Consider the following 22,500-nt stretch of genomic DNA (forward strand, 5'->3'; position numbering starts at 1 on the left):
TGTGTGTATGTATATATATATATATATATATATATATGTATGTGTGTGTGGATATATATATATATATATATATATATATATATATGTATGTGTGTGTGGATATATATATATATATATATATATATATATATATATATATATATATATATATATATATATATATATATATATATATATATATATATATATATATATATATATATATAGGGACAGTCTGTGGAAGAGGGGTTAGTGCGTCTGCGATGAGGTGGCGACTTGTCCAGGGTGTAGCTGAGATGGGCACCCGTGACCCCAAAAGGGAATAAGCGGTAGAAAATGTATATATATATATGTGTATATATATATATATATATGTGTATATATATATATATATATATATATATATATATATATATATATATATATATATATATATATATATATATATATATATATATATATATATATATATATATATATATATATATATATATATATATATATATATACATACATACATACATATGAGGGACGGCGTGGCGCAGTGGGAGAGTTGCCGTGCGCAACCCGAGGGTCCCTGGTTCAAATCCCACCTAGTACCAACCTCGTCACGTCCGTTGTGTCCTGAGCAAGACACTTCACCCTTGCTCCTGATGGGTGCTGGTTGGCGCCTTGCATGGCAGCTCCCTCCATCAGTGTGTGAATGTGTGTGTGAATGGGTAAATGTGGAAGTAGTGTCAAAGCGCTTTGAGTACCTTGAAGGTAGAAAAGCGCTATACAAGTACAACCCATTTAGAAGTTATATATATACATATATATATATATATATATATATATATATATATATATATATATATATATATAGTCGTGGTCAAATAGATGTCAAATGATGGAGTGATTGGAGCACATACTTGGTCACAAAAAACATTCATGAAGTTTGGTTCTTTTATGAATGTATTATGGCTCTACTGAAAATGTGAGAAAATCTGCTGAGTCAAAAGTATACATACAGCAATATTAATTTTTACTTACATGTCCCTTGGCAAGTTTAACTGCAATATCAATCAATCAATCAATCAATGATTATTTATACAGCCCTAAATCACTAGTGTCTCAAAGGGCTGCACAAACCACAACACAAACCACTACGACATCCTCGGTAGAGCCCACATAATGGCTCTACCGAGGATATATTAGGAGTGTAACGGTACGTGTATTTGTATTGAACCGTTTCGGTACCGGGGTTTCGGTTCGATACGAGGGTGTATCGAACGAGTTTGTAACCTAAAGTCTTAACAAGCTGCTCTGCAGCTGCCTCTGTCTGAGCAGTGAGCACCCAGCATTGTCCCACCCACACAACCATCTGATTGGTTACATACAAAGCCAACCAGCAGTGCGTATTCAGAGCGATGTAACAGCCAATCAGCAGTGCGTATTCAGAAAGCCTGGAGTCAGTGCTCCGTGTCGAGATGAGCAGATATGTGTTCAGCAGGTGAGCAGCTAACATCGTACACTCCCCAAATTATAAAAAAAAACACTTCCCAGTCACAACTATTACAAACATCACTGAGCCCGTTGACCTTCTAGAAACTGAAACTGCAGCTCAGCTCTCTTAGTTCTGGCTTGAGGTGAAGGCTAATTAGCTTTTAGCGTTAGGTTAGCTCATTTTGCTTCGTGTGTGTGCGTGCGTGCGTGTGTGTGTGTGTGTGTGTGTGTGTGTGTGTGTATAATAAAAGTCAACTACAGGCTTCCCAAATGCTGTAATAAATTAAGCATGATGAGTTGACTTGAAACTGTTTAATGTTGCACTTTTTATATGTAGAAAAAAGGTTTTGTCATTTTATTTAATCAAAGCAAAAACTTGAGGCAGTTTAATGTGGATTAACGTGGGCAGAATTATTACAGTGTTCCCAATGTTAAAAGGCTAAAGCCATTGTTTACAAATTTGGTAAATACATAACCCAAAAATGTATATTTTGTTGTTTTCTTACTGTACCGAAAATGAACCTAAACCGAGGTACGTACCGAACCGAAATTTTTGTGTACCGTTACACCTTTAATATATATATATATATATATATACATATATATATATATATATATATATATATATACATAAGTGATACTTGAAAATACATACAAGAGTAAGGCCGTGGAACAGAGACGCACTGCAGGCTTACTCACAAACATGCATCCGCAAAAATATACGCCAAACACATACATACCCCATCCCCACCCCCAATCCAACACTCTCGACGCTAATCCCATAGGGATGATGGAAGGATGGTCAGCGCCTGAGAGCTGCAGCCGACCACCATGGCACCGCACTCCCTTCCCTCTGTTGCTAGATATCTGGAGATGTATGTTGTGATACATTTATGTGCTTCGCTATGGAGGTTTTGTCCCACTGCCCTTAGGAGCCCAGTCTAGATTGTAATTTTTTTACTCATCCTTCGTCCAGATCGGGGGCCACATGGAGAAAAATCTACTCCAAAGTGGGCCGGAATGGTAAAATCACGGCACGATAACTTAAAAATAAAGACGGCTTCAGATTGTTTAAAAATAGTACAAGCACATTCTGAAAATGTACAAATCATAATGTTGTTGGGGTTTTTTTTCACTTATATGTTGCGGTTAATAGTGTTTTATCTTTATTTGTCATTATTTATACTTTCTGAATAAATTATGTCATAATGTTCATCAGTCAACTTATTGGTGTTCATTTTCAATCCATCAAGATAAAAAAAAATATATAAAAATTAAAGTACAGGATGTTATTTATGTAGTTTGCTCATTTTCCTCGACTGGTGCACCAACATGTGGTTTATTTTATTATTTTTTTTTTTTTTTACCTATGTAGCATCATCTACAAAGATACAAAGAATTGGTATTGCGACATATATTTGACACATTTAGAACAGCAGTTTTTTTTTAATTAAAACATTTCGGCTCAATTTTATACTTAGCAAACTCATCCCCGGATAAAACCTGTTTGCGGGCTTGATTCGGCCCACGGGCCTAAAGTTTGACACCCCTGGTCTAGATTGTATTTTTTTACTCATCCTTCCCCAGAGTTCTAACTTTTCCCTCATCTTTTTACAGGGCGCCTTGCGGCGACCCATCAGCGTTCCTGTTCTGTAACCCCGTACACCAGGGGTAGGGAACCTATGGCTCGGGAGCCAGATGTGGCTCTTTTGATGACTGCATCTGGCTCTCGGATAAATCTGAGCTGACATTGCTTAATACGATAAATAATGAATAATTCCCCTTGTAATCACAGTGTTAAAAATAATATTCAAAATATAAAACATTCTCATGCATTTTTAATTCCATCCATCCGTTTCTACCGCACCTGTTCAAGAAGTTGCGTTAATGGTAAGAAGTTATGTATTTATTATTGGTTAGTGTGGGGCTTGCCCTCCTGGGGGTTCTTCAGACCCCCAAGCACCGACATGAGAGCCTGTTTCAGGTTACAATATTGTTTTATTTTTCAATAAGTCCCTCAGTTGCTTTCCAGCAATTGTATTTTTCTTTTTCGTTTTCGCTCGCGCTCTGGCTCCAGCCCCAACCCCGTCTCTCCTCCTGGCTGCTGCTTATAACAGAGTGACAGGGGATGAGATAACAAGGCCCAGGTGGGCCGTCTACGCACCTGTCGCTGATTTAGAGGCCGGTCCTGGCACACCCCAGTTCATTGCAGGCCCACAGGCCACACCCCCTCCACAGTTAGCTTCAGAATAACAGTGTTATTACAAAGAATAATAGACCTGTTATACTCCAGAAATGTTGGTCTTACTTAAAAATGCACGCGTTTAGTTGTGTTCAGTGTTAAAAAGAATATTTCATGGCTCTTACGAAAAAACATTTTAAAATATTTGGCTTTTTGGCTCCCTCAGTCAAAAAGGTTCCCGACCCCTGCCGTACACTGTTTGTTTGTCTAATCTGGAACGGGTTTGTGTTGAAAACAAAGTTACCATGAATTGATTAACGTGGACCCCGACTTAAACAAGTTGAAAAACTTATTCTGGTGTTACCATTTAGTGGTCAATTGTACGGAATATGTACTGTACTGTGCAATCTACTAATAAAAGTTTCAATCAATCAATCATTATACTTATGCAATGACAATAAATACCTATCTATCTATCTGTTATGATTAAGATATCTTTTTTATGTTAATGATGGAATATGAAGTTAGTAAACATGTGAGAGTGAGAAGTAAACAAACCTGTTCGGTGTAACACAACTTGATGTTTCTTGAAAACAGCGTCCAGTAGTTGACGTTGTCGCTCCTTCTCCTCTTTTGCTGGACAAAGTTCCTCTTCTTTCTTCATCGGACGCAGTTAGCCTCCCCAAAACTCTCTCAGCATGTGAACTTTACACGTGTTCACACAATCCCGACACTTGACTCTCATACCTGATTTCTACTTAGAGATGTGTCTGTTGTTAGGAGCTAGAAAGCTAAGATGCTAAGCTAACAAGCAGGCTAAACTAGTCTCGAAAAGCGCCAGCGTTCACTAAATAGATGTTATCCTTACAAGAATATTTAATAAAGTGTAGATTTTCCTACGATTGACAAATAAGCATGAACGTAAAAATCAAGAAAGACCACAATGCTATGCAGCGAGCGTAAAAGATGACAAGAACACAACTGACGTAAATCGCCACGAAAGGGCGTAAAAAGCGCGCATGCGCAACGAGGTTTGTGACTGCAGCGGAAGTTTACAATAAAGCTCAACTATAATGCTCTAAAAGTCCTCTCTTTTTGGTTGAATTTTTTTACCGGACGAGAGTGAAACATGGTGGCGGCGGTAGTTGAAGTTTGAGGCCGCCACGAACGTGAAGATGTACCGGAATACACGACAAGTCCAGGCGGGCACAATGATGACGTCACTTCCGTTGACTTTTTTTTTTATATATCTGTATTTGCTTTCGCTTTTTTTCCTCGATGTTGAAAATGCCTTGACTTTTGTGTGAATTTTATTGTGTGCAATGTATGTTTGTTGGTCAAAAAAATAAATAAACGTTGGTTTTATTTTATGTAATCTATATTGAATGACAGTGTAATATAAAATATTACATTTAAAAAAAACGTTGCTTAAGACAATAATAATTATTTTTTAAACCGGACAGAAACCAGAACGACGAGCTCGACAGCCTAAAACGGCAAAAAAAAGTCAATATTTCATTCTTTTTTTTGTACGTTATTTATATCAAATACATCAACTGACAATACCGACCATTTAAAACGTAAATTTTTGTTAGGTTACAATAAGCACCTCTTTAAAAAAAAAAAAAAAAACTAAATGCGTCATTTATTGCAAAGACAGAAAAGTGAAAGTGATGAAATTGCGGTGATAATACTCCCTTTTTTTTATTTACCCCTTTTTCATGTTTATATTATTGTTCCCTTTTACTCCTGGATAAGCTATTGTTTTCTTAAAAACATTAATAAAACATTTAAATATTACAGAACGTGACGTCGTCGAAGTTCGGTTAAAAAAAAATCGCAAGTCCAGGAAGTGACGTTTCCTCCGCGCATGCGTGAACTGACTGAGCAAACGAAACAGAACGAGCAAAAAGCAAGATGGCGTTTGATGAAGAAGGCGTTATTTCTGGCATCGTAGTTTTGTGTTCTTAAAGTGTGCACGTACATGTTGTGTAATTGAGTAAACATTTTTCATATTTATTTGCCCTTGCATACATTAGTCTGAGCGCACTTTCACGCTTTTCGAGCTAGCAAAGCTGACTAGCTTAGCTTGTTAGCCGCTAAAAGAGAGACGCGGCCATTATCAACACCTTCCTAATCACTTAAAGCAGAGATCAAGTGTGAGTGTAAAGTGTTGTGATTGTGTGAAAATGTGTGAAAGAACGAGAGCAGAGTGCGAGGAGGAACTTTGTCCAACAAAAGAGGAGAAGGAGCGACAACATCAACTACTGGACGCTGTTTTCAAGAAACATCAAGTTGTGTCACACAGAGCAGGTTTGTTTACGTCTTACTCTCACGTGTTTTCTAACTTGACCTTTATTTATAAAGTTAGTAACTAATTTTTAGTTACATCATTCCTAAATATTAAAACATTAAAAGCGTTACTAAAACGGCCTTCTTTCATCTCCGCAATATCGCTAAAATTCGCTCCATTCTGTCCACTAAAGACGCTGAGATCATTATCCATGCGTTTGTTACGTCTCGCCTCGACTACTGTAACGTATTATTTTCGGGTCTCCCCATGTCTAGCATTAAAAGATTACAGTTGGTACAAAATGTGGCTGCTAGACTTTTGACAAGAACAAGAAAGTTTGATCACATTACACCTGTACTGTATATACCTTTATATACATATATACATACATATATACCTATACTGGCTCACCTGCACTGGCTTCCTGTGTACTTAAGATGTGACTTTAAGGTTTTACTACTTACGTATAAAATACTACACGGTCTAGCTCCATCCTATCTTGCCGATTGTATTGTACCATATGTCCCGGCAAGAAATCTGCGTTCAAAGGACTCCGGCTTATTAGTGATCCCCAAAGCCCAAAAAAAGTCTGCGGGCTGTAGAGCTTTTCCATTTCCGGGCTCCAGTACTCTGGAATGCCCTCCCGGTAACAGTTCGAGATGCCACCTCAGTAGAAGCATTTAAGTCTCACCTTAAAACTCATTTGTATACTCTAGCCTTTAAATAGACTCCCTTTTTAGACCAGTTGATCTGCCGTTTCTTTTCTTTTTCTTCTATGTCCCACTCTCCTTTGTGGAGGGAGTCCGGTCCGATCCGGTGGCCATGTACTGCTCGCCTGTGTATCGGCTGGGGACATCTCTGCGCTGCTGATAAGCATCCGCTTGGGATGGTTTCCTGCTGGCTCCGCTGTGAACGGGACTCTCGCTGCTGTGTTGGATCCGCTTTGGACTGGACTCTCGCGACTGTGTTGGATCCATTATGGATTGATCTTTCACAGTATCATGTTCTCATATGTTCTCATAGTCATCAGTATCATCAGTATCACAGTATCATGTTCTCATAGTCATCATTGTCACCGACGTCCCACTGGGTCATTATTGTCACCGATGTCCCACTGGGTGTGAGTTTTCCTTGCCCTTATGTGGGCCTACCGAGGATGTCGTAGTGGTTTGTGCAGCCCTTTGAGACACTAGTGATTTAGGGCTATATAAGTAAACATTGATTGATTGATTGATTAATGTTGCGGGTGTTGTTGGGAAGATGATGCAGGTACGTCTGGTACTAGCAACCACGGTGTTCTGTCGAATTTAGCTACCCGTAAAAATGAGTTTCATTATTAATACTATTTTTGAATAGATTGTCTGTCGATTGTATTCCGGAAAGGGATTTCTTCCCCATCCATCTTCTTCCGCTTATCCGAGGTCGGGTTGCGGGGGCAGCAGCCTAAGCAAGGAAGCCCAGACTTTCCTCTCCCCAGCCACTTTGTCCAGCTCTTCCCCGGGGGATCCCGATGCGTTCCCTGGCCAGCTGGGAGACGTAGGAAGTGTCATGAATACAAAGGATTGTGGGTATTTGTTGTGTTGCGTTTATTTTGTGTTACTGTGAGGATGTTGTCCCGAAATGTGTTTGTCGTTCTTAATTGGTGTGGCTTCACAGCGTGGCGCATATTACTAAGAGTGTTAAAATTGTTTATATCACAACCATTAGTGTACTCTGTGTCACCCAGTATGCCTTGCAGTCGTGTGCGTGTGTCCGTGGAAGCCACACAAAACATGATGCTGGACTGACAAACAGATCGTACATCTTGTAGAAGGCGACAAAGCCAATGGCTTCATAGCACGCCCTAATACTTATTATCTGGGTGACTGCCGGCAGTCATTCAAGAGAATAATAGCGTCTCCTTTTGACTTCTTCGCTTTATGACACGGGTCTTAAATGGCTCTTTGAATGGCAAAGGATACCGATCCCAGAACCATGTATATTAAATATCTCCGGATGGTTCAACCGCCACCCGCCCGAATCTAATTAAAATCTATTTTTTCATCATGTCACCCGCCCGACTCACAGTTTACCCGCGGATGAGAGCGCAAACCGCGCATCTCTAGTACACGCAAACATATTAAACAGTGGTAGTTCTAACGATTGGGAGGGTTCGAGTCATTTTGACCTCAAACAAAAAACATAGTAAAACAAAAATAAATATTCCCCCACCACTTATCTTTTTCCATTTTTAATCCTTTTTTAAAAAATGCCACTAGGGCGGAACTAAAGAGACGCGAGTTGCTGAACTCCCGGTTTAGGTGTTCAATGATTTCTGTGGCAACTCCCATTTCTCATATTTTATTATATGATTGATAAACTCCTGTTGTTGTATCACCAATGATAATTGCAATGTAGACATCTCTTGCTTGTGAGCTTTTTAGAGAAGAAATAGTGTTTAAAACCTCACAGTTATATTTTGTATATTAAATATTGGCATAGTATCATTGAGCTACTTGTCTTCAATATCTAGGCATTTTAGGTGGGCTTTTACTTTAATGGAACTGATAAAAAAAAGTCTATTGTTACTATCGGTATCCATCCATCCATCCATCTTCGGCTTATCCGAGGTTGGGTCGCGGGGGCAGCAGCCTAAGCAGGGAAGCCCAGACTTTCCTCTCCCCAGCCACTTTGTCATCAGCCCAGAGGTTGGGTCTTGGGCGCTGTTGGGTATTCCAACAGGACAATGACCCCAAACACATGTCAAAAGTGGTAAAGGAATGGCTAATTCGGGCTAGAATCAAGGTTTTAGAATGGCCTTCCCAAAGTCCTGACTTAAATATATGGACAATGCTGAAGAAACAAGTCCATGTCAGAAAACCAACAAATTTAGTCAAGAGGAGTGGTCAAAAGTTCAAGCATAAGCTTGTGATTGGCTACCAAAAGCGCCGTATTGCAAGGAAACCTGCCAAGTAAGCAAAAATTAACATTGCTGTATGTATACTTTTGACCCAGCACATTTTTAGCAGACCCATAATAAATGATATCCAAATTTCCCTTTACAGTATTTTTCGGACTATAAGGCGCACTTAAAATCCTTTCATTTCCTCCTCGCCTTATAACCCGTTTTGACTAATGTACGGAATAATTCTGGTTGTGCTTACCGACCTCAAAGCAATTTTATTTGGTACATGGTGTAATGATAAGTGTGACCAGTAGATGGTAGTCGCACATAAGAGATACGTGTCGACTGCAATATGACGACACCATAGCTTTTAAATGTTCCATTGACAATAGAGAACACTACACACGGCACTCAAAAATCTGGCAAAATGTTTCAGTTCGACTTTGAAGCCACACCGCTTGATGGATTGTCGGCCCGTTACGGCTACCGTAGTCAGAGATACAAGAATCCCTATAGTGTATGTATAAGGACCGCAAAATTGCACCCATTAGCAGACATATTATCAGGTGTTTTGTTTCACAAAATTATGCAAAACCATCTTTTTTTACCTTCTGGTACCTGTTGATTTGTATTTGAGATCTGCATAAGTCCTGAAAATTTGCGCAGGTCCGCCACTGTAGTCCGTGGCGAAGCCATAGACATAGGTCGATAAGCTTCTTCTTGTCACCCTCTGCTGTTGCCATTTCTTATATAAAGTAGCGTAAAGTTCTAAATTATATCTCGCCATGAAAGCACTAAAACATACCGGTGTAGTGAGTTTATATTATTCACCCAAGGAACTTGAGTTATTAGAGAGTTCTGTTGGGATGTTTTTTTACGGGACACATTTCCTTGTTGAACTAGTGAGCCACGGATGAGGAGACGCTGCTCCGTCATTGATAGAAGTAAAGTCTGAATGTCATTTAAAACAGTTAGCGCCATCTTTTGAAACTTCTTCCACCCCCGTCCTTGCACGCTACACCGCTACAACAAAGATGACGGCGAGAAGACGCTGCCGAAGGGGAGCCACGTAGATAAGACCGCCCACAAAACAAAGCGACTGTTAGAAAGCGGCTTGAAGATGATCTGTAAAACATCATCTATGCAACATTTTGACCAAAGAATCACCATTACTTGTTATGTAGGCCAGTGTTTTTCAACCTTTTTTGCGTTGAAAAAATGCGGAGGCACACCACCAGCAGAAATCGTTAAAAAACAAAACTCAGTTAACAGTAAAAAGTCGTTGTGGCAATTGTTGGATACGAATTTAAAGCATAAGCAAGCATGCATCAATGTAGCTCTTGTCTCAAAGTAGGTGTACTGTCACCACCTGTCACATCACACCCTGACTTATTTGGACTTTATTGCTATTTTCCTGTGTGTAGTGTTTTAGTTCTTGTCTTGCGCTCCTATTTTGGTGGCTTTTTCACGTTTTTTGGTATTTTCCTGTAGAAGTTTTATGTCTCCCTTTTGAGCGATATTTCCCGCATCTACTTTGTTTTAGCAATCAAGAATATTTCAGTTGTTTTTATCCTTCTTTGTGGGGACATTGTTGACTGTCATGTCATGTTCGGATGTAATTGTGGACGCCCGTCTTTGCTCCACAGTAAGTCTTTGCTGTCGTCCAGCATTCTGTTTTTGTTTACTTTGTAGCCAGTTCGGTTTTAGTTTAGTTCTGCTTCCCTAAACTTTGATGCCTTTTCTTAGGGGCACTCACCTTTTGTTTATTTTTGGTTTAAGCATTAGACACCTTTTTACCTGCATGCTGCCTCCCGCACGGCTGTTTCAGACATCTTCAAAGTAATTAGCTACCGGCTGCCCCCTACTGATATGGAAGAGTATTACACGGTTACTCTGCCGAGCTCTAGACAGCACCGACACTCAACAACAACACATCATTTGCAGAATATAAATACTAGTTTGCAAAAAATAATTTTAACCCAAATAGGTAAAATTAGATCATCTCCCACGGCACACCAGACTGTATTACACGGCACAGTGGTTGAATGTGTATGTTTACTTTGCCTTAATAGCTTCTTTAGGTTTTCCAAAATCATTTTTCCATGACTTTTCCCCCTTCTATTGTTTCAATAAAAAAAGTTTGCCTTAGCTATAGGATCTGTTTTACAACTTTATATGTAAGCAGGGTTAGCTACCGTTCACATTTCATCCGGTACCTGGTGAATTTAATACCGGTGCCGTACGGTACCGGTTTTCGGACTTTTATGTGTGTTCACGTGTTATTAAATATTAATTTCCTTAATAATAATATATTTTTTACATTCCAGACCAGCCCTTACCTGGAAGTTACTTTAGTTACTGTAGAGCAGGGGTCGGGAACCTTTTTGGCTGAGAGAGCCAAAAAGCCAAATATTTTAAAATATATTTCCGTAAGAGCCATATCATTTTTTTTTTTAACACTGAACACAACTAAACGTGTGCATTTTTAAGTAAGACCAACATTTCTGGAGTATAACAGGTCTCTTATTCTTTGAAATAACATTGTTATTCTGAAACCATCTGTGGAGGGGGCGTGGCCTGCGGGCCTGCAGCGACAGGTGCGTAGACGGCCCACCTGGGCCTTGTTATCTAATCACCTGTCGCTCTGTTATAAGCAGCAGCCAGGAGGAGAGACTGGGTTGGGGCTGGAAATAAAATTGCTGGAAAGCAACTGAGAGACTTATTGAAAAATAAAACAATATTGTAACCCTGAAACAGGCTCTCATGTCGGTGCTTGGGGGTCTGAAGAACCCCCAGGAGGGCAAGCCCCACACTAACCAACAATAAATAAATAACTTCTTACCATTAACGCAACTTCTTGAACAGGTGCGGCAGGAAACGGATGGATGGATTAAAATGCATGAGAATGTTTTATAATTTTAACATTATTTTTAACACTGTGATTACAAGTGGAATTATTCATTACTTATCATGTTAAGCAACGTCAGGTCAGATTTATCAGAGAGCCAGATGCAGTCATCAAAAGAGCCACATCTGGCTCTAGAGCCATAGGTTCCCTACCCCTGCTGTAGAGGTTGCCCTCTAGTGGGTTCTTCAGACCACCACAGACTGCCAGGAATCCAGGATATAACACTGTTTTATTTTCCTTCAATGGTGCATAGTCTTTTGCTTTTCAGCACAGTGTCTTTTCTGCATCTGTGTCTCTCAGCAGCACCTCCAACTCCCAACTACTCGTTTCCTCACGGCTGCTGCTAATAAAGGCGACAGGTGATTAGATAATAAGGCCCACCTGGGCCATCTACGCACCTGTCTCTGTCTTCCAGAGCGCGCTCTGAGGTCCGAGAGCCAGCTCCAGCTCGTGGTGTCCAAGACCAGACTTAAAACTAGGGGAGACAGGGCCTTCTCTGTGGTCGGCCCTAAGCTCTGGAACACTCTGCCCCTCCATGTTCAAACTGCTTCCACAGTGGAGTGTTTTAAGTCTCGTCTTAAGACCCATTTTTATTCTCTGGCTTTTAACACTACGTGAGTTGTGTGGTCCTCTGTGTTTTTGAAATGTTTATTTTTATTTACTGTTTTGATTGGTTTTACTCTTTAAAATCGTGTTTAATTATATTTATTTTATATGGGTTTTACATGTATTTATTTTTTGTTTTTATTCAGTCATTGGTGGAGCTCAAGATAGTATTTCAATTTAGTTTTTAATATTGTTGTGCAGCACTTTGGAAACAGTGTCTTTTCTGCATCTGTCTCTCAGCAGCACCTCCAACTCCCAACTACTCGTTTCCTCACGGCTGCTGCTAATAAAGGCGACAGGTGATTAAATAACAAGGCCCACCTGGGCCATCTACGCACCTGTCTCTGTCTTCGAGCGCGCGCTCCGAGGTCCGAGAGCCAGCTCCAGCTCGTGGTGCCCAAGACCAGACTTAAAACCAGGGGAGACAGGGGCCTTCTCTGTGGTCGGCGCTAAGCTCTGGAACATTCTGCCCCTCCATGTTCGAACTGCTCCCACAGTGGAGTGTTTTAAGTCTCGTCTTAAGACCCACTTTTATTATTTGGCTTTTAACACTACGTGAGTTGTGTGGTCCTCTGTGTTTTTAAAATGTTTATTTTTATTTACTGCTTTGATTGTTTTTACTCTTTAAAATCGTTTTTAATTATATGTATTTAATATGGGTTTTACATGTATTTATCTTTTGTTTTTATTCAGTCATTGGTGGAGCTCAAGATAGTATTTCAATTTAGTTTTTAATATTGTTGTGCAGCACTTTGGAAACAGTGTCTTTTCTGCATCTGTGTCTCTCAGCAGCACCTCTAACTCCCAACTACTCGTTTCCTCACGGCTGCTGCTAATAAAGGCGACAGGTGATTAGATAACAAGGCCCACCTGGGCCATCTACGCACCTGTCTCTGTCTTCGAGCGCGCGCTTCGAGGTCCGAGAGCCAGCTCCAGCTCGTGGTGCCCAAGACCAGACTTAAAACCAGGGGAGACAGGGCCTTCTCTGTGGTCGGCCCTAAGCTCTGGAACACTCTGCCCCTCCATGTTCGAACTGCTCCCACAGTGGAGTGTTTTAAGTCTCGTCTTAAGACCCATTTTTATTCTCTGGCTTTTAACACTACATGAGTTGTGTGGTCATCTATTACTGTTTTAATTGGTTTTACTCTTTAAAATCGTTTTTAATTATATTTATTTTATATTGTTTTTATATGGGTTTTACATGTATTTATTTTTTGTTTTTATTCAGTCATTGGTGGAGCTCAAGATAGTATTTGAATTTTGTTGTTAATATTGTTGTGCAGCACTTTGGAAACATTTTGTTGTCAAAATGTGCTATATAAATAAAGTGAATTGGATTGGATTCGAGGCCAGTCCTGACACCCCGTTCCGCGGCTGGCCCGCAGGCCACGCCCCCCTCCACAGTTGCATTCAGTAAATGTGTTGAAATACATGAAATTAAAGCCCTCAAATATTTAAAAAACTTTTTGGGACAAACAATTTACTTTTACGCTATCCCCTATTTATATTTGGGGCGCAATAGCTCGGTTGGTAGAGCGGCCGTGTCAGCAACTTGAGGGTTGCAGGTTCGATTCCCGCTTCCGCCATCCTAGTCACTTCCGTTGTGTCCTTGGGCAAGACACTTTACCCACCTGCTCCCAGTGCCACCCACACTGGTTTAAATGTAACTTAGATATTGGGTTTCACTATGTAAAGCGCTTTGAGTCACTAGAGAAAAGAGCTATATAAAATGTAATTCACTTCACTATTTCATGGCTTGATAATTTTTGACATGTTTGTTTTGTACGTGTTCTGCAGACATACAGCAGTGGGTTGAAAGTCATGAAGAACGTGCCCGTCGACCGCAAGGGAGGAGCTTGACTCTGGGGCAGGAGGATCCACAGTTCCCCCATATTCAACAGGAGGAGGAACCACAACCCCCTCACATTAAAGAAGAAGAGAAACCGCCGCCCCTTCATTGTAAAGAGGAAGAATCACAGCCCGCACATGTTAAGGAGGAAAATAAAGAACCACGGGCCTCTCGTTTTAAAGAGGAAGAAGAGGAGCCACAACGCCGACTGATTAAAGAAGAGGAGGAACCACATACCCTTCATTTTAAAGAGGAAGGGGAGGAACTTTGGACCACTCAGGAGAGAGGAGGGCAGGAGGGGGGCAATCTCCCCAAGTTGCCACTGACTGTTGTCTCTGTGAAGACTGAAGACCATGAAGAGAAACCACCTGAGTCCTCACAGCTTCATCACAGTCCAAGTGGGGAGAACAGAGCCGTTGAACCTTCCAGAAGCATCTCACCGCCACACATGCCAGCAGAAGCTGATGGAGACCACTGTGGAGGATCACAAGCAGACAAGCTCTTAGCGCCGCTATCAGATAGTGACGAGATGTCAGACCTCGATGTAAATATGGGAACGCACACGGAAGAAAAACCCTTCGCTTGTTCCGTTTGTGCAAAAGAGTTTGTGGTAAAATCCAGTTTGACTCGACACATGAAAACACACACGGGAGAGAACCCGTTCAGTTGTTCGGTTTGCGGTAAAGGGTTTGATGACAAATGTTACATGCGCGCACACATGAGAACGCACACAGAAGAAAAACCCTTCGCCTGTCCGGTTTGTGCCAAAGGGTTCGTCGTAAAGTATAGTTTGACTCAACATATGAAAATACACACAGGAGAAAACCCGTTCAGCTGCTCAGTTTGTGCAAAGGGGTTTGTGGTCAAATCTAGTTTGACTCGACACATGAGGACGCACACGGGAGAAAACCATGTCTGTTGTTCGGTTTGTGGTAAAGTCTTTGATGACAAATGTTACATGCAAGCACACATGAGAACGCACACGGAAGAAAACCCTTTCAGTTGTTCCGTGTGCGGTAAAAGACTATCGGACAAATGCAGCATGCAAATGCACATGAGAACGCACACAGGAGAGAAACCTTTCAGCTGTACAGTGTGCGGTAAAAAATTCCTGAACAGAAGCAACACTCAAAAACACATGAGAAAACACACGGGAGAAAAACCTTTCAGCTGTTCAGTGTGCAGAAAAAGCTTCTCAGACAGGAGTAATTTAAAAACACACGTGAGAAGACACACGGGAGAAAAACCCTTCAGCTGTTCGGTGTGTGCCAAACGATTCTCTGTGAACAGCAGCATGCAGAGACACATGAGCGTGCACACCAGAGTAAAACCGCTCAGCTGTTCAGTGTGCGTCAAAAGATTCTCCGACAAATGCAGCATGCAAAGACACATGAAGTCACACACGGGAGAATAACTTTTCCCTTTTGGAAGTCCTTTTTTGAATGGACCCAAGAGTCATTAAAGGCTTATTGCAGGACCCAGCCAGCTCATCTTTTTGTTATGAATTACAATTAAATAGGTTGATTGGCAACACTAAATTGGCCCTAGTGTGTGAATGTTGTCTGTCTATCTGTGTTGGCCCTGCGATGAGGTGGTGACTTGTCCAGGGTGTACCCCGCCTTCCGCCCGATTGTAGCTGAGATAGGCGCCAGCGCCCCCCGCAACCCCGGAAGGGAATAAGCGGTAGGAAATGGATGGATGGATGGATTTCTTTGAAGGACTGGTTAAAAATAACTCAACTTTTTACATTGTTTTTAGGTATGATTCAGAGCGATATGCAACTTGTTTTCAAACCAAATTATGACAACTACTGGCTCGCTTATGTTACCATAATCGGTTTAACAGAACCTAAACGGCAGGGCTGGGCGATAAGTCCTTTTATTAATATCTTGATATTTTTAGGCCATGTCACAATACACCATATATATTTACATATTTTGCCTTAGCCTTGTATGAACACTTAATGCATATAATCACAGCAGTATGATGATTCTATGTGTCTACTTTAAAACATTCTTCTTCATACTGCATTAATATATGCTACTTTTAAACTTTAATGCAGAGAGGGAACTCACAACTAAGTCAATTGACCAAAACTGTATTTATTAAACAGTTATTAAGCAGACATTCATGTCTTTTCAAAACAAAAAGTGCAAGATTGTCAGAGACATTTTAAAACAAGCTATGAGTGCACTTTTGTGCATGATGTCACTAAGATGACATATCAAAACAACACGAAATTATAGTGTACTTTTTGTACAGAACGCCACTACAATAAAGTGCACTTTTGTGCATGATGTCACACAAGATATTCCAATAACTGTAAAATAAAAATTTATTTGACTATTTAATAATACAACTTTAACATTTGACAACCAAATAATTAAACAAGGTGACTCTGTAAAAAATCTGGGTATTATCTTCGACCCAACTCTCTCCTTTGAGTCACACATTAAAAGCGTTACTAAAACGGCCTTCTTTCATCTCCGTAATATCGCTAAAATTCGCTCCATTTTGTCCACTAAAGACGCCGAGATCATTATCCATGCGTTTGTTACGTCTCGTCTCGATTACTGTAACGTATTATTTTCGGGTCTCCCCATGTCTAGCATTAAAAGATTACAGTTGGTGCAAAATGCGGCTGCTTGACTTTTGACAAGAACAAGAAAGTTTGATCACATTACGCCTGTACTGGCTCACCTGCACTGGCTTCCTGTGCACTTAAGATGTGACTTTAAGGTTTTACTACTTACGTATAAAATACTACACGGTCTAGCTCCATCCTATCTTGCCCATTGTATTGTACCATATGTCCCGGCAAGAAATCTGCGTTCAAAAGACTCCGGCTTATTAGTGATTCCTAGAGCTCAAAAAAAGTCTGCGGGCTGTAGAGCGTTTTCCGTTCGGGCTCCAGTACTCTGGAATGCCCTCCCGGTAACAGTTCGAGATGCTACCTCAGTAGAAGCATTTAAGTCTCACCTTAAGACTCATTTGTATACTCTAGCCTTTAAATAGACCTCCTTTTTAGACCAGTTGATCTGCCGCTTCTTTTCTTTCTCCTATGTTCCCCCCTCCCTTGTGGAGGGGGTCCGGTCCGATGACCATGGATGAAGTACTGACTGTCCAGAGTCGAGACCCAGGATGGACCGCTCGCCTGTATCGGTTGGGGACATCTCTACGCTGCTGATCCGCTTGAGATGGTTTCCTGTGGACGGGACTCTCACTGCTGTCTTGGAGCCACTATGGATTGAACTTTCACAGTATCATGTTAGACCCGCTCGACATCCATTGCTTTCGGTCCCCTAGAGGGGGGGGGGTTGCCCACATCTGAGGTCCTCTCCAAGGTTTCTCATAGTCAGCATTGTCACTGGCGTCCCACTGAATGTGAATTCTCCCTGCCCACTGGGGGTGAGTTTTCCTTGCCCTTTTGTGGGTTCTTCCGAGGATGTTGTAGTCGTAATGATTTGTGCAGTCCTTTGAGACATTTGTGATTTGGGGCTATATAAATAAACATTGATTGATTGATTGATTGAAAAATGAGCTGCATAATAGGAAATCGTAGGTTCCTGAGGACTTTATCTCCTTCTGTTGACTATTTTTTTCATACGTTGTTGATGCGGAAGTGGATGCCTCAGCATTTTGTTGGTGTGGCACGGAATGGAGATGTTGACTTGCGTGGTTTCAAACACTCTTCATTCTCGAGCGGGCGACTTTTCAAATGATGCTCTACATAAGCAGTGGTGCTACTTTTGTCCCACACTCGACAAATTACGGTTGTCTGTTCGACATCTTCCCGCTTGAAGCCAAACCACCACTGGAGGATGGAGCCCCTGCTGTTTTTTTTGGGAATTAATTCTTCCTTCATTTGTTACCAGATTCGCACCTTCTATCTCTCGTATGACCACTCGCACCACAGCTAACGTTACCCATGTCGCTACCTCTCTGCTCCGCTAGGGTGTATACGTGTGTGACGTATGTAAGAAGGTGCGCTTGTTTTATGTCTCTGTGAAAGAGTGAGAAGAGCCTGTAGTGCAGGGGTCGGGAACCTTTATGGCTGAGAGAGCCATGAAAGCCAAGTATTTTAAAAATGCATTTCCGTGAGAGCCATACAATATTTTTTAACACTGAATACAACTAAATGTAAGCATTTTTAAGTAAGACCAACATTTTACGAGTATATTAAACCTCTTATGTAGGGATGGCATAGCTCAGTTGGTAGAGTGACCGAGTCAGCAACTTGAGGGTTCCAGGTTCGATCCCCGCTTCCGCCAACCTAGTCACTGTCGTCGTGTCTTTGGGCGGGACGCTTTACCTCCCAGTCCCACCCACACTGGTTTAAATGTATCTTAGATAATGGGTTTCACGATGTTAAGGGACGGCGTGGCGCAGTGGAAGAGTGGCCGTGCGCAACCCGAGGGTCACTGGTTCAAATCCCACCTAGAACCAACCTCGTCACGTCCGTTGTGTCCTGAGCAAGACACTTCACCCTTGCTCCTGATGGGTGCTGGTTGGCGCCTTGCATGGCAGCTCCCTCCATCAGTGTGTGTGAATGTGTGTGTGAATGGGTGAATGTGGAAGTAGTGTCAAAGCGCTTTGAGTACCTTGAAGGTAGAAAAGCGCTATACAAGTACAACCCATTTATCATTTAAGCGCCTGTGATGAGGTGAAGACTTGTCCAGGGTGTACACAGCCTTCCGTCCGATTGTAGTGAAGATAGGCTCCAGCACCCCCCCGTGAAGCCCGTAGGGAATAAACAATAGAAAATGGATGGATGGATGGATGGAGATGTAAAGCGCTTTGAGTCACTCGAGAAAAGCGCTATATAAATATAATTAACTCCACTCATTCTTTTTAATAACATTGTTGTTCCAAAGCTAACCAATAATAAATAAAATACTTCTTACCATCAATGCGACTTCTTGAACAGGTGTGGTAGAAACGGATGGATGGATTGAAATGCATGAGAAAGTTTTATATGTTTTTCAATGTTATTTTTAACACTGCGATTACCAGTGGAATTTATCATTAATCATCCTGTTAAGCAATACCAGCGAAGATTGATCTGAGAGCCAGATGCCGTCGTCAAAAGAGCCACATGTGGCTCCAAAGATTACAGTTGATACAAAATGCGGCTGCTAGACTTTTGACAAGAACAAGAAAGTTTGATCACATTACGCCTGTACTGGCTCACCTGCACTGGCTTCCTGTGCACTTAAGATGTGACTTTAAGGTTTTACTACTTACGTATAAAATACTACACGGTCTAGCTCCAGCCTATCTTGCCGATTGTATTGTACCATATGTCCCGGCAAGAAATCTGCGTTCAAAAGACTCCGGCTTATTAGTGATTCCTAGAGCTCAAAAAAAGTCTGCGGGCTATAGAGCGTTTTCCGTTCGGGCTCCAGTACTCTGGAATGCCCTCCCGGTAACAGTTCGAGATGCTACCTCAGTAGAAGCATTTAAGTCTCATCTTAAAACTCATCTGTATACTCTAGCCTTTAAATAGACCTCCTTTTTAGACCAGTTGATCTGCCGCTTCTTTTCTTTCTCCTATGTCCCCCCCTCCCTTGTGGAGGGGGTCCGGTCCGATGACCATGGATGAAGTACTGACTGTCCAGAGTCGAGACCCAGGATGGACCGCTCGTCGGGACCCAGGATGGACCGCTCGCCTGTATCGGTTGGGGACATCTCTTCGCTGCTGATCCGCTTGAGATGGTTTCCTGTGGACGGGACTCTCACTGCTGTCTTGGAGCCACTATGGATTGAACTTTCACAGTATCATGTTAGACCCGCTCGACATCCATTGCTTTCGGTCCCCTAGAGGGGGGGGGTTGCCCACATCTGAGGTCCTCTCCAAGGTTTCTCATAGTCAGCATTGTCACTGGCGTCCCACTGAATGTGAATTCTCCCTGCCCACTGGGTGTGAGTTTTCCTTGCCCTTTTGTGGGTTCTTCCGAGGATGTTGTAGTCGTAATGATTTGTGCAGTCCTTTGAGGCATTTGTGATTTGGGGCTATATAAATAAACATTGATTGATTGATTGATAGGTTCCCTACCCCTGGTGTAGTGTAATGCACACAGCTACGAACGACTCCCTCAGAACGTATACTCAAATATCACGATATAGTCATGTTCTATATCGCACACAGACAAATTATGAGATATTATAAGTATATCGCCCAGTCCTACTATACGGTATATTTTTAATGTTAATTCCAGCTTGCTTTATATATAAATCAAATACAAAAGCAGTCCGATAGAAACAACTATTTGCAGTCATGTTGTTGTTATAAGATAGCTCATGTATGCTATTGACACTTTTATTAATAGCTAACAACACATAAAGCAAGTGTGTGTGAGTATGTCGTGTACGTCATTATGTCCCTAAAGCTGTCAGGGTAAAATGCCTAAAATACATCAGAAAGTCAGCACCCTCGGGACATTTGCGCAAAGGTTGCTAACCATCCATCCATCCATCCATCGTCTTCCGCTTATCCGAGGTCGGGTCGCGGGGGCAGCAGCCTAAGCAGGGAAGCCCAGACTTCCCTATCTCCAGCCACTTCGTCCAGCTCTTCCCGGGGGATCCCGAGGCGTTCCCAGGCCAGCCGGGAGACATAGTCTTCCCAACGTGTCCTGGGTCTTCCCCGTGGCCTCCTACCGGTTGGACGTGCCCTAAACACCTCCCTCGGGAGGCGTTCGGGTGGCATCCTGACCAGATGCCCGAACCACCTCATCTGGCTCCTCTCGATGTGGAGGAGCAGCGGCTTTACTTTGAGTTCCTCCCGGATGGCAGAGCTTCTCACCCTATCTCTAAGGGAGAGCCCCGCCACACGGCGGAGGAAACTCATTTTGGCCGCTTGTACCCGTGATCTTATCCTTTCGGTCATGACCCAAAGCTCATGACCATAGGTGAGGATGGGAACGTAGATCGACCGGTAAATTGAGAGCTTTGCCTTCCGGCTCAGCTCCTTCTTCACCACAACGGATCGATACAACGTCCGCATTACTGAAGACGCCGCACCGATCCGCCTGTCGATCTCACGATCCACTCTTCCCTCACTCGTGAACAAGACTCCTAGGTACTTGAACTCCTCCACTTGGGGCAGGGTCTCCTCCCCAACCTGGAGATGGCACTCCACCCTTTTCCGGGCGAGAACCATGGACTCGGACTTGGAGGTGCTGATTCTCATTCCGGTCGCTTCACACTCGGCTGCGAACCGATCCAGTGAGAGCTGAAGATCCCGGCCAGATGAAGCCATCAGGACCACATCATCTGCAAAAAGCAGAGACCTAATCCCGTGGCCACCAAACCGGAACCCCTCAACGCCTTGACTGCGCCTAGAAATTCTGTCCATAAAAGTTATGAACAGAATGGGTGACAAAGGACAGCCTTGGCGGAGTCCAACCCTCACTGGAAATGTGTCCGACTTACTGCCAGCAATGCGGACCAAGCTCTGACACTGATCATACAGGGAGCGGACCGCCACAATCAGACAGTCCGGTACCCCATACTCTCTGAGCACTCCCCACAGGACTTCCCGAGGGACACGGTCGAATGCCTTCTCCAAGTCCACAAAGCGCATGTAGACTGGTTGGGCAAACTCCCATGCACCCTCAAAAAGGTTGCTAACATCCCCTTTAAAGAAAACTGTTAAGAAAAAACGACCGGCAGGAAGGCGAGAGACTTTTTAATTTCAACAGACTCTTGTGACGTACCGACCGCCAAAAGCATAAAGACCGACCGACCGCACAGTTCCTGTCTTCCATCCTGCTGGCATTAGCAAAATAAGAGTCTCAAAAATCTTGCGAGCAAGCTACGGAGATTGCCCTGAATGTATTTCTTGTAAAGTGTATAAAAGGGAGTATGAAATATGGACAAATAATATGGCAAAAACCAACCAAATTCATGTGGTGTTGGACAGAAAGGAGGACTATTTTTATCTTCTACAATGTTAATTTGAAAATGTGGAAGTTATTAGCACTACTGTGAGTCCTGTCTGATTCCAATCAATGCAAGTCATCAGAATCATGTAATACAACTTATTGTATTCTTGTCCATACCAAAGAAAGGAATCTATACGACTTAAACATGCTTGTATTTTTATTAAACACCTTATAACGTTATAAAAATGTCTGCTTCAAAAAGAAATGTAAATTATACTAACACAAATATGTATATATATATATATATATATATATATATATATATATATATATATATATATATATATATAATATTTTTACATATATATTATATATAGTATATATATACATATATATGTATAATATAATATATCTTCATATATAAGATATAT

General features: G+C 41.9%; 3 protein-coding genes across 7 annotated transcripts in view; 2 read left to right on the plus strand and 1 right to left on the minus strand.

Annotated features, from left to right (window-relative positions):
• Window positions 1-15,165, minus strand: part of LOC133542517 (gastrula zinc finger protein XlCGF8.2DB-like) — a 16,712-nt gene extending 1,547 nt beyond the window's left edge. Inside the window, exon 1 of one of the 5 annotated variants that reach the window (XM_061886726.1) lies at window positions 14,141-15,165. Coding sequence is in view for 1 of the 5 variants with exons in the window: in XM_061886722.1 (XP_061742706.1) it covers window positions 4,205-4,310 (106 nt within the window). In the remaining 4 variants the exon portion in view is untranslated. Of the gene's footprint in view, window positions 1-4,204; window positions 4,868-14,140 lie in introns of those variants that run through there. The other 4 variants (XM_061886725.1, XM_061886722.1, XM_061886723.1 and 1 more) reach the window with 4 other exon arrangements.
• LOC133542455 (gastrula zinc finger protein XlCGF57.1-like) overlaps window positions 1-22,500 on the plus strand; it is a 249,231-nt gene that overhangs the window by 142,419 nt on the left and 84,312 nt on the right. The window lies entirely within an intron of this gene.
• On the plus strand, window positions 5,501-15,663 carry LOC133542477 (zinc finger protein OZF-like). The gene is made up of 2 exons (XM_061886658.1): window positions 5,501-5,959; window positions 14,135-15,663. The coding sequence occupies exons 1-2, from the start codon at window positions 5,836-5,838 to the stop codon at window positions 15,598-15,600; spliced, it is 1,590 nt and encodes a 529-aa protein (XP_061742642.1). The 5' UTR covers window positions 5,501-5,835; the 3' UTR covers window positions 15,601-15,663.

Source organism: Nerophis ophidion, linkage group LG24 (assembly GCF_033978795.1).
Source record: "Nerophis ophidion isolate RoL-2023_Sa linkage group LG24, RoL_Noph_v1.0, whole genome shotgun sequence".
Taxonomy (NCBI): domain Eukaryota; kingdom Metazoa; phylum Chordata; class Actinopteri; order Syngnathiformes; family Syngnathidae; genus Nerophis; species Nerophis ophidion.